Source organism: Rhinoraja longicauda, chromosome 6 (assembly GCF_053455715.1).
Source record: "Rhinoraja longicauda isolate Sanriku21f chromosome 6, sRhiLon1.1, whole genome shotgun sequence".
Lineage (NCBI taxonomy): Eukaryota > Metazoa > Chordata > Chondrichthyes > Rajiformes > Arhynchobatidae > Rhinoraja > Rhinoraja longicauda.
This window is the reverse complement of record NC_135958.1, coordinates 33825061-33837982: the sequence shown is the minus strand read 5'-3', so window position 1 is coordinate 33837982 and position 12922 is coordinate 33825061. Positions and strand designations below refer to the sequence as shown.

The following is a 12922-nucleotide window of genomic DNA, read 5'->3' as shown; positions in this document are numbered from 1 at the left end:
TTGGCTTGGGAACAGCTCTGCCTAAGACCACAAGCAATCGCAGAGAGTTGTAGATGCAGCCTAGCTCATGACACCGATTAGACCTCCCACCATTGACTCCATCTATACCTCATGTTGCCCTAGCTGAGAGAAAAGAGATTCGGTGTGTGTATGCGAGCCGTTTCCCACGTTGGTGCGATGTTGTCGAGATAAAGGAATTGGGCTTGGCTTTAGTTAGGCTTGTTGGGCAAGTGGTGCAAAAGCGCCCAAACATAATCAAGTGAAGCATCTTTTACTTATTGTCACCTGGTGACTGTTGTATGCATGTCCTCTTGTAATTGTTATTGATTAAGTCTTGTAAACTCTCCATGGATGAATGGTATGCTTGCTCTCTGGAAGGTGCAATGAATGCCTCACAAATGACGTTTGTATCTTCCTTTGTCCCGCCCCCCTGACATCAGTCTGAAGAAGGGTCTCGACCCGAAACGTCACCCCATTCCTTCTCTCCTGAGATGCTGCCTGACCTGCTGAGTTACTCCAGCGTTTTGTGAAGAAATGCCTTTGATTTGTATCTTCACCATCTCAGAGAGAAGGTGCCAAGCCTCCATGGCACCTAGTATACCGCTGGGTTGCATCACAGCTTGGCTTGGGAACAGCTCTGCCTAAGACCACAAGCAATCGCAGAGAGTTGTAGATGCAGCCTAGCTCATGACACCGATTAGACCTCCCACCATTGACTCCATCTATACCTCATGTTGCCCTAGCAAAGCAGCCAATGATAATCAAAGGCTTGTCCCACCCCATTCATGTTTTCTTCTCTCTGCTCCTGTCCAGCATAAGGTACAGAAGCTTAAAAGTGGGCACGACCAGACTAAGGAACAGCTTTTTCTTTACCTCCATAATGAGGCTTCTGAATGATCCTTCCATTAGCTCGGGTACTGTTTAATTCACCTCCACCCCATTGAGGACATTGGACTTTGTCAAATGGAACTGATGTGTTACAATGCTGCGAATTATATTCTGCACTCTATATCCCCCTTTGCTCCATCTATTCTACTTGAGTTTGGACTGATTGTAACAGTAGGTCACACAGGGCTCATTACCAGTTCCCCATGTAGGTCATATGAATACGTTCACCAATAATATCAAAGTTGATACCCTGTTTGATTGGTGAGAAAGAAAGTGTCAGGTTATTGATGTCAAATGATCATGAAGTAGATGTCTGTAGGGAATTAGATCTGGTCTACCTGGTCTGATCCATGTGTAGCTAAAGGCCCCCTTTACCTGGTCTGATCCATGTGTAGCTAAAGGCCCCCATTATTTTTTACTGTTATTTGCCTGTTGAAAGCCACTGTGGTAAGTAGTTAGGGATAAATGTTATCTTTACCAGCAACAGCCTGTGAAAGAATAAACAAGTTTGAAAGTCAGACATTTCATTTCTAGTTGATGCTCAACTACCAAGTAAAATTCAAACTTTCACAGCTGAAAAGCTTCCTTACTTTATTGTGCAAAACGTGCGAGTCAGTTTCTGATCTCTCTACTTATTGCAAGGCTGTGCTTTACAGTGATCTGGGTCAAATCAGAGGGCTTTCTCCCCTTTTGGGGGAACAGCACCTTAACACAACTTGGTATCTGATGGGTGAACAGGGAAATCACAGGGGGTGCAATCTCAAGCCTTCCACATCTAAAGTGCTATGTGGACCAGTTGACAATTATGCTACCGCAGAAGAGAAGGCTAGATAGTTATCAGAAAAATGTTGGATCATTGTATTTTTTCCTGATTTGCCGTTTAAGCCAGACGTTTTACACACGATCCTTTTTGCTTTCTTCACAGCCTGCTGGTTATATGGAGAATGCCATTTCGTACAGTGCTATTGAGGATGTTCAGCTGTTATCATGGGAGAATGCACCTAAATATTGTTTGCAGCTCACCATCCCGGGAGGCACTGTTCTTCTGCAGGTAACTTTTTCACAGGTCGTCTCTGAGAGACTGAAATAGGACCATCTCCGTTTAATTGTTTTGCATTTGCTTTGTACTGGGAACAAAGATGGAAGAGGAGTGAGAGAATGTTACAAAAGTGAACTCAAATGTCCGAAGCTTTCACATTTAGAAACTTGACCTAACATTGAACGAGTTGCCATTTACCTCTGACAACAAGCAATCTTTCCTCGCTTTTACTTCCTGATCAGATGCAATAATTAGATACATTATATCACTTTAATTTGTATTGAATAAAGTATTTAAATTCATTAGAGTCAGAGTGCTATACAGCACGGAAGTGGGCCCTTCGGCCCAACTTATCCATGCTGACCAAGTTGTTTAATTGAGTTAGTTCCACTTGCCTGTGTCTGACCCTTACCCCTCCATACCTTTTCTACCCATGTACTTGTCTCAGTGTTCTTTAAATTTTGTAATGTTACCTGCTTCTACTACTTCCTCTGGCAGCCCGTTCCAGGTATAGGCACCACCTTCTATGTGGATAAGTTGGCCCACAGGTGCCTTTTAACTCTTTCTCCTCTCACCTTAAAGCTATGCCCGCTAATTTTGAATTCCCCTATACAGCGGATAAGAGTGCGATCATTCTACCTATTTATGCCCTCGGTATTTTATATATCTCAATAAGTTCACCACCCAGCCTTGTACACTGCAGGAAAAAAAGACCCAGCTTACCCAGCCTCTCCACAACGCTCAAACCCTCTAGACCTAATAACATCTGAATATTGGCTAATTTCACCCTAAAAATCCAACTCCCCAGCTAATCCATTATAATTGATCCATTATAATCATAACAGTTTTCTGAAGTTTCACATTTGCATTCCAGCATATTTTTAAAATATATTGTTCCCAGGCAGGTTTGTCCATCTTTTTATTTTGTTTGTTTGATTAACCTGTTCATTGCCAAGTGTTTCTTTTGCGCTATTGGCCAGACCCGAGTATACTCGGTGGTGGCACTGAACAGGTTAAGAGCTTTATGCAGTTCTGGGCTTGTTGAGAGAAGGTGGTTTGACAAGGACAAACTCTTTAATTATTACTTAAGGCCAATCTTTTTCTTTGGAAAACCTCATTTGTTTAATGTTGCCATCCGTAGACTTTTTAATCTCATGAAGTCTCAATATCCCAGTGATTCTGTTGTAGAATAGCTGTTACCAAAGTCAAGAGAGGATATATTACTCCCTTCAGCCACATTTACCAAGGATTTGAAGGAATTTGGAATTCATCCATGTACCTCTGAGTTAGATGAGCTTGCCTGACTCGATGATTTACAAAGAGAGACTAGACTGCCTTCATCTTAAAATAGTTGGTAAAGTTTAAACCCCTTATTATAATTGAGTTTTGGTTTGAGCAACCTGGATTTAGAATTTCACTCCTTAACATGCTGATTCCCGCTGGGCTGCTTGGTCACGTTTAGAGTGGTGTAGTCTTTGAGTTTCTGACCGATTTGATTGATTGATTGATAGATACAGCATAGAAACAGACCATCAGCTCATCTTCCATGCCAACCATCAATCAGCCATTTGTGCTATTTCAATGGTAGCCCAATTTCTCATCCACTCCCGACTCATTAGGAGGGATTTGCAGAGGCCGATTAACCGACAAACCCACATGTCTTTGGGAACTGGAGCACCCTGATGAAACCTATGCAGTCACAGGGAAAATGTGTAAACTCCACAGAGATAACTCCCGAGGTCAGAATCGAACCCAGGTCTCTGGCACTGTGAGACAGAAACTCCATCCAGCTGCGCCTCTGTGCCATCCCTTAATTGATTTTGGAAGGTAAAGCATAAAACCTTTAGATCACATAAGTGACTGAGAAATCCAATTTTAAGTCTTGTTAGGAGATACAAGGTAGTTGGAAGGTAGCAGAGTATTAGTGTAGTGTAAACTAACCTTTAGCATTTGCGTAGTTTATAAACTTTGAATTTTGATTGAAATTTCATTAGAATTATAAATGTATTGAACTTGAGATATCAAATATTGACTGCTAAATGGTAGAAAATGATTGACTCCATTTAGGAAAAATGCATTTACATTTATCAAACACCGGAGAAAATCATCAACATTTATCTTTTAGGAATGCTTCTTGCTGATGTTTCCATATACAAATTGTGTAAACAGAGATTGAGTTGGCACATCGTCCCCTTCATTCTCCATGAACTCTAAATCTCCCAAGTAAATGATCAAAGCCTCTCAAAACAATTCTCTATAAAAAATAACTTTTCAAGTTTGAGCTAGCCTGATCAGCACAAAGCACATAATGTTCCCTTTCTCACGAACAGTATTAGAAATCGTAGCAGGTGTTTCACAAGTATATAAAGAAAATATAAACATCTGGTCAAAGGGAATGATATTTGGAGTGGAAACCAATACCTCAAGTCCTGGCAACATCCTCGTAAAAATGGACAAAATCCTCGTCGACATGGATACAAAAATGAATTTCACTGTACCTCGGTATAGGTGACAATAAAGAACCATTGAGGTTGACCTGCTGAGTTACTCCAGCTCTTTTTGGGGGGGGTTTCATAAACTAGCACCTGCAGTTAGGAAACGGAAGTAGTTTTTCTGATGGGACAAGAAGCCTAAACAGTTTGGTGAGGTGTTAAAGTTCCAGCCTTGTAACAAACAGACAACCACACAAAGACTCGATTTAAAGCACAAAAAGCTTTCCTACTTTCACCAAGGCGGGAGTGTCAGAACAGCAGCAAGTATACTAAGTAGTATAAGAAAATAACTGCAGATGCTGGTACAAATCGATTTATTCACAAAATGCAGGAGTAACTCAGCAGGTCAGGCAGCATCTCGGGAGAGAAGGAATGGGTGACGTTTCGGGTCGAGACCCTTCTTCAGACCCTTCTTCAGCAGCAAGTATACCTTGTATACACTGGAATTTAGACGGATGAGAGGAGATCTTATCGAAACGTATAAGATTATTAAGGGGTTGGACACGTTAGAGGCAGGAAACATGTTCCCAATGTTGGGGGAGTCCAGAACCAGGAGCCACAGTTTAAGAATAAGGGGTAGGCCATTTAGAACGGAGATGAGGAAAAACTTTTTCAGTCAGAGAGTTGTGAATCTGTGAAATTCTCTGCCTCAGAAGGCAGTGGAGGCCAATTCTCTGAATGCATTCAAGAGAGAGCTAGATAGAGCTCTTAAGGATAGCGGAGTCAGGGGGGTATGGGGAGAAGGCAGGAACGGGGTACTGATTGAGAATGATCAGCCATGATCACATTGAATGGCGGTGCTGGCTCGAAGGGCCGAATGGCCTCCTCCTGCACCTATTGTCTATTGTCTATACCATTATACTTGGCAGTCCCGAGCACCCACTCTAAGAATCAGCAGAATACAGTTTATTTTTATTAATGAAGGTGACAATGCAGTCCACGAACAATGTATTTACCAAATATGGAATTGTTTTTCTCCAAGTTAGCTGTCTGAGTTTACCTTTTGCAGTACACATTCCAGTGTTCCTGCAACTAGCCACGTACACAATAAAACAATTATCACGTAGGTGCAATGAGCCACATAAATTACAAGGCAATTATCACATTCTTGCAACTAGCCACATTTCCTTCAGTCAAGTATCTCTGCAAACAAGTCTGGGCTTACCTTTTGCAGTACACGTTATTTTAGCCACATTTTCTTTAGTCAAGTATCCAAAACAACCTCTGCAAGGCAAGTCTGGGTAGCCAACTTTATCAGAGGCCTGAAAAATAATATCTCATCAATTTTAGGGTGTCTTAGAAAGATTCTTAAACAATGATCTATTTCTGCATTTTGTTAGTTATTGACCTGAAGGTGAATATGGTGATAAACTGTACCGCAAGATCCCATAACAACAAATGAGATGAAGCTTTTATATTCTTAAAGTATTTAAAAATAACCTTGGCTTTTTAGCTTGAATATGATCAAGCTTGCACATTTGGTCATATCATCGCAATGGACTGGTGCATGGAACTTGGATATTTAATATCACCAATATTTTCTTCCGGCTTCCATTCTCCTGCATCACTTTAATTTGTTGATTTATTGAATACATTCTATGAAGACTATTAGTCTTAACCAATGTGTCCAAACAACATAGTGTGACATGGGGTAGTTAGCATAATGATAGTCTAATTTTGTGTGTGCGTTAGTTTGACAATAATGAAGTTGATAAATTGTTCGATTGCAGAAGCTGCTTCATGGTGGTTGACTTGGGGCACCTAAACATGTATAATAATAATGCAAAACTACCATAATAATTGCCTTGTAATTTAAGAACAAAAATATCAGAAATAGGACCTATTGAAATAATAAGAAAATAATTCTTATTCTTCTTAGCCTGTCCCAAGGACGACTTGACTTCACTGTAGTTCTCTGGATGCTGAGGTGACTAACAAATCCTCTGCAGACTCTGCCCCATGTGTCAAGTCAAGTCAAGTCAAGTCAAGTTTATTTGTCACATGCACATACACGATGTGCAGTGAAATGAAAGTGACAATGCCTGCGGATTGTGCAAAAAAAAGAATTACAGTTACAGCATATAAATGTAAGTTAATACAGAGAAGACAAAATTTAGTCCCTGGAGTTATAAAAGTTAACAGTCCTGATGGCCTGTGGGAAGAAACTCCGTCTCATCCTCTCCGTTTTCACAGCGTGACAGCGGAGGCGCTTGCCTGACTGTAGCATCTGGAACAGTCCGTTGCTGATGTGGCAGGGGTCCCTCATAATCTTGCTTGCTCTCGATCTACACCTCCTGATGTATAGGTCCTGCAGGGGGGCGAGTGTAGTTCCCATGGTGCGTTCTCCTGAATGCACTACTCTCTGCAGGGCCATCCTGTCCTGGGCATCCTGTCTGGGCATCCATCCTGTCCTGCCTCTAACTCCAGGTCCCTCAGGTCGGCCGACTTGGGGCTACTCACTATCCTGCGGTCTAGGCTTAAGCTCAGGGGTGACCGCGCTTTTGCGGTTGCAGCTCCTAGATTGTGGAACAGCATCCCTCTCCCCATCAGAACTGCCCCCTCCATCGACTCCTTTAAGTCCAGGCTCAAAACCTATTTCTACTCCCTAGCATTTGAGGCTCATTGAGGAGGCACTGTGAACTGTTTGTGTGCTACTGTACGTTTCATTTTTTTCCTTAGTACCTAATCAGATGTACAGCACTTTGGTCAACGTGGGTTGTTTTTAAATGTGCTATACAAATAAAATTGACTTGACTTGACTTGACTTGGGCAGAGCTGTTCCCAAACCAGACTGTAATGTTGCCGGACAGCTCCTCAGAGACAGCTGGACGGGTTGTTTGGATTGTCACAAGCTTCTTCTGCCGTTTGTGCCTGCTCTCCACGCACTTCCTTCAGAGATTCAGAGCGCTTGGTTCCTTTTTGGCCAGGGTGCAATAGCCTTGTGCTGGGATTCCCACGAGTGGGTGAATGTCACTTATTTCACCCTCGTACGTACTAAATTCCTCAGCGTTTACAGCTCCCCGATGCAAGCAATTCCAAACATTCCCAACAATCTGAGAGAAGGGATTTATTTTTGGTACTAAATTCCCCTCAAAATGGATACGTCATCACACCATCCACTTTGTCAAGCGAATTTTATAGGATCATTTATTGTTTAGAATTTAAGCCGATGCTTCTCAGTCTTTCCTTATAGGACAAACACATCATCCCAGGAATCAAGTTAGTGAACCTTCCTATTTTTCTCACACATAAAATATATCCTCTTTTTCTCACACAGAAATATATCCTTCTGTAAATAAATGTGACCACAACCTTATGCGTTACTCCAGGGGAAGTCTCTCATAAGCTATGTACTGTTGTAGAAAGACTTCAATAATGTCAAGGCAATAGACAATAGACAATAGACAATAGGTGCAGGAGTAGGCCATTCGGCCCTGCGAGCCAGCACCGCCATTCAATGTGATCATGGCTGATCATTCTCAATCAGTACCTCGTTCCTGCCTTCTCCCCATACCCCCTGACTCTGCTATCCTTAAGAGCTCTATCTAGCTCTCTCTTGAATGTATTCAGAGAATTGGCCTCCACTGCCCTCTGAGGCAGAGAATTCCACAGATTCACAACTCTCTGACTGAAAACGTTTTTCCTCATCTCTGTTCTAAATGGCCTACCCCTTATTCTTAAACTGTGGCCCCTTGTTCTGGACTCCCCCAACATTGGGAACATGTTTCCTGCCTCTAATGTGTCCAACCCCTTCACATATGTTTCGATAAGATCCCCTCTCATCCTTCTAAATTCTAGTGTATACAAGCCTAGTCGCTCCAGTCTTTCAACATATGACAGTCTCGCCATTCCGGGAATTAACCTAGTAAACTAGTAAACTAGTAACCTAGTAAACCTACGCTGGACGCCCTCAATAGCAAGAATATCCTTCCTCAAATTTGGAGACCAAAACTGCACACAGTACTCCAGGTGCGGTCTCACTAGGGCCCTGTACAACTGCAGAAGGCGTTTAAATTCACATTGTTATTCACTAAATAGTGAGAAGGAATGGAATAAACAATCAAAGTTTATTATTTTTGAATGAATAGGATAATTGAATACACTCAAAAATATTCTTGCTGCCAATCTAGTTTCCAAAGCAAAGTTTCTGCACAATAGCCATTTGTTGGTTTGTTTGCCAATGGATATCATTTGCTAAATTTAAATGTTGTAATTGATGATAATGATACCACTGTTAAATATCACTACTGCACACCTCATTGGCCAGTCGTTGAATATCAATCCATCATTTTAAAACTTAAATTCCAGTGGCATGTTCAATTTAGTTTAGAGATACAGCACAGCAACAGGGGCGATGGCCCCTCAAGTCCGCTCCAACCAGCGATCCCTACACACTAGCATTATCCTACACACTAGGGAAAATTTACAATCTTTACCAAAGCCAATTAACCTACAACCCTGTATGTCTTTGGAGTGTGGGAGGAAACCGGAGCCCCCGGAGAAAACTCATGCGGTCATGGGAAGAACATACAAACCCCCATACCGACAGCACCCACAGTCAGAATCAAAGCCGGGTGTCTGGAGCTGTGTGGCAGCAACTCTACCGCTAACCCTTAAGACCATAATTGACTAACATAACTCTATTGGACCATGACTGATTAGCTGAAGTAGACCTTTTCTGTGCAATGTCTCCCATCCTAAAGAATGTATCTCCTTTAACACATTTCATGTGCTGCACAGGTTGTTGTCATCAGTACTGTTTTACAAAATATTACGTTAATTTTTAAGGATAGATATGGCATAAAGCCTTGTAAAGTTTAGTTAATGCACATGCTTTTAAATAGCTACAGAATCCAAAACACTTCAGCTGTAAATGTTATCCCAACATTATTCATGATGTTTTTAATCTGTTTGGGTTTGAAGAGACTTTAGGTTTGGAAATGCGAGTCCATGTTTGAACTGTTTAATTCCCAGACCTGTGCAAATATGGTCATATAGAATTATAGAGTCATACGGCACAGAAAATATTCGTTGCCATTTATTAAAAGCAATTTAAGTTCTTTTGACCTTGATAGTTTTGGCCTCGCTCATTATTTAACATTTAAAGAGCTTTGGACTTGAAATCGCTTCCTAAAATGGACATGAAGCTTCTTTGAAAGAAATGCTTACAGCAGCATTTACTGCCCTGTCCTCCTCCAGCATCAGTTGCCATCAGAAGTGCAGATCCCTCCTTGTGGAAATCTGGAATGTGCCCATATGCTGTTTAATAAAATAACGTAAATGGATGTTGGCATTTTTCCCAGATGTGGAGGACCATCGCATCACGATTGTCTCTGGAGGTACAGAATCATCTGTAGGAAATCTCTTAAAAAATATATTTCTTTAATTAAATATATATATATATTTTAGCACGCTTTTTGTTGTGTGCAATGTCCAACACATCCCCCCCCCCCCCCCCCCTCAATACTACAGGTAATATTTCATGTGTCTTGGTGAAAGAAACCTACCCCACCCTCATCATCCTCATACTTCTACTGTTTGCATCCTTGGGCAGCTTATGAATGTTGATTTCTTTAATTTTAAGTAACTCCTGCATTCCCTCCCCTCCCCTGTCTCTCCCCCACCCTAGTCATCCTACTAGTGCCACTGTTTGAAGAGTGCCACTAGTGCAGAGAAAATTTCCAAAGATGTTGTCAGAACCTGAGGGCCTGAGCTGTAGGGAGAATTTGGGCATGCTAGGGCTGTATTCCTTGGAGTGGAGGAGGCTGGAGGGTGATTTTAAAGAGGTCTATATGTATTTTTAACTAAGTTTGGGTAGTCAGTGTGGTGTGTAGTTCCTAATATAATTTGCAGTCGGGAACCGTGCACGGGTGTCATGTGGCACTCGAGTGATATTATTGACCACGATGAACAACCAAGGTGAAATATTCTGCAAACTGGGAAGTAAATGACTCCAATTTTAATATTTTGTTAAACATTTTACAGGCATCAAAAGAGAGATATACAGATGGATCAAGGTAGAATTTGTATGATTTTAAAAGTCATTAAATTTTTGAAATTATTATTTGGAGGAAATTGGATACTATATATGAAATTAGTTTTATGGATCCAGTGAATTTGCTCAGTGATCATGGCTTTGAACATCATTTAAAACTTAATTATAACATTCAATAAGGAATGAATGTACAAAAAGTGGAACTGCACGTCAGTGCACTGATTGTGTTCGTAATAACTCAATAAAGTGCGCAACAGAATACTTCGTGAAGAAGGACGCAGCAGTGGAGTTGCTGCCTTACAGGGCCAGAGACCCGGGTTCGATCCTGACTACGGGTGCTGTCTGTATGGAGTTTGTACATTCTCCCTGTGACCTGCATAGGTTTTCCCCAGTTTCTTCCCACACTCCAAAGGCATACAGGTTTTTAGGTTAGTTGGCTTGGTATGATTGTAAATTGTCCCTAGTGTGTAGGATGGAGTGAATGTGCAGGGGATAGCCGGTCGGCAAGGACTCGGTGGGCCGAAGGGCCTGTTTCCGGGCTGCAACACCAAGCCAAACTAAAGTAGGTAGTCTCTGACAGTGATGTGTGGATTTTCCAGTTTTACTCTGGAGACACCCGATGTTGCTGCAAGTTTCACAAGGCCAACACTGACGGTGTTTTTTGTCGTTTCCGCCACAAATTCCAAACCATAGAATGATAGAAATGCTTAGGAAGATTCTGATGGCCCATTGAGTCTGTGCCAAATCACTCACAGAGTAATCCAGTGAGCCCAATTTTTGCTTCACTTTCCATGTATCCCGGCAATTATTTTCTTTCAAGTCTTCATCCAATTCCCTTTTGAGAATTTGTACATGCTACCAAGGGTGGTGGCAGAGCAGATATGACAGTGGCAGTTAAGAAGCTTTTGAATAGGCATGTGAATAGGTTGGGATGAAGGGGTATTTGTGCATGTGGATACAGAAGGATTTAGTTTAACGTGGCATAACGTTCAGCACAGACATCGTGGGGCAAAGGGCCAGATCGAGTACTGTTCTATGTTCCATGGCTATCATCCTCATTTCCTGTTACATTACCAAGTTTGGAATGATCTCCACATTTCCAAGTTCTGTTCTCTGCACCGTAACCTGCCCAAAACAATGATTACAGAAACCAGGCTGTTTTTAATTGCACAAAGTTGAACACAAATTCTAACATCTTCAAAATGACAGCCTAGAATGTTGGGACCGCATGTCTTGTACGTTGCAGCCACTGCCCTGCGATGCACTATGTCGGATGCATACTTGTATCCTCAGAAAACAAACTGAGCAAGTCTTGACTCCAGGGAGGAGTAAGACTCATTTCATTGAAATTAGTTCATTGAAATTTACATTATACTGTTGTAACCAAAACTCTAGAAACTTTCCATGTTTGCAAAGGAAGACTTCTCACGAACCCTCTCCCAATGAGCTTGTCTTGTGCAACATGGGCTGGTGTTTCTCTTTAATAAAACTAGGCCACGCGGCAGCTAAGGTTGAGAAATCGCATTGCGTTAGCATGTCAGTCGATTGACTTATCACCAAATCAATTGTCATTTGACTTTTGACCCTCCTCAACACTAAAAGTTTATCCCTGCTGACATTTATAGAAACACTTTGCTAAAAGGAGGGGTCATATGGGATCGCATGGCTACAGCTGTGCATCTGTGTCATGGTTTATTTAATTTAGTTTAGGTTAGTTTATTTTAGACATACAACGCAGAAACAGGCCTATCGGCCGACTGAGTAGACACTGACCAACGATCCCTGTACACTAGCACTATCCCACACACTCGGGACAATTTACAATTTTTGCCAACGCCGAATTAACCTACAAACCTGGACATCTTTGGAATGTGGGAGGAAACCGGAGGACCCGGGAAGAACCCAGGTGGTCACAGAGAGAACGTACAAACTCCGTATACAGACAGCACCCGTAGTCAGGATCGAACCAAAGCACGGTAAATGCTGGTAGACACAAAATGCTGGAGTAACTCAGCGGGTCAGGCATCATCCCAGGAGGGTGACGTTTCGGGTCGAGACTCTTCTTCAGTCTAAAGGGTCTCGACCCGAAACGTCACCCATTCCTTCTCTCCTGGGATGCTGCCTGACCTGCTGGGTTACTCCAGCATTTTGTGTCTACCTTCAAGTTGAACCAACATCTGCAGTTATTTTCCTACACAGTAAATGCTGGAGTAACTCTGCGGGACAGGCAGCATCTCTGGAGAGAAGGAATGGGTGACGATTCGGGTCGAGACCCTTCTTCAGACTGATCAGTCTGAAGAAGGGGTTCGACCCGAAACGTCACCCATTCCTTCTCCCTAGAGATGCTGTCTGTCCCGCTGAGTTACTTCAGCAGTTTGTGTCTATCTTCGGTTTAAACCAGCATCTGCAGTTCCTTCCCACACCAGGCACAGTAAACGTCTCGCACTATATGACAGCAACTCTACCATTGCGTTTTATGCCCTTTCTGAATCATACGAAGATTGATGT

At 42.1% G+C, this 12922-nt stretch overlaps 1 protein-coding gene across 2 annotated transcripts in view; it reads left to right on the top strand.

Moving 5' to 3' along the window:
- Nucleotides 1-12922, top strand: part of cmip (c-Maf inducing protein) — a 248695-nt gene that overhangs the window by 134455 nt on the left and 101318 nt on the right. For both annotated transcript variants that reach the window (XM_078400764.1, XM_078400763.1), the window contains exon 2: nt 1814-1939. In XM_078400764.1, the coding sequence (XP_078256890.1) occupies nt 1814-1939 (126 nt within the window). The remainder of the gene's footprint in view (nt 1-1813; nt 1940-12922) is intronic.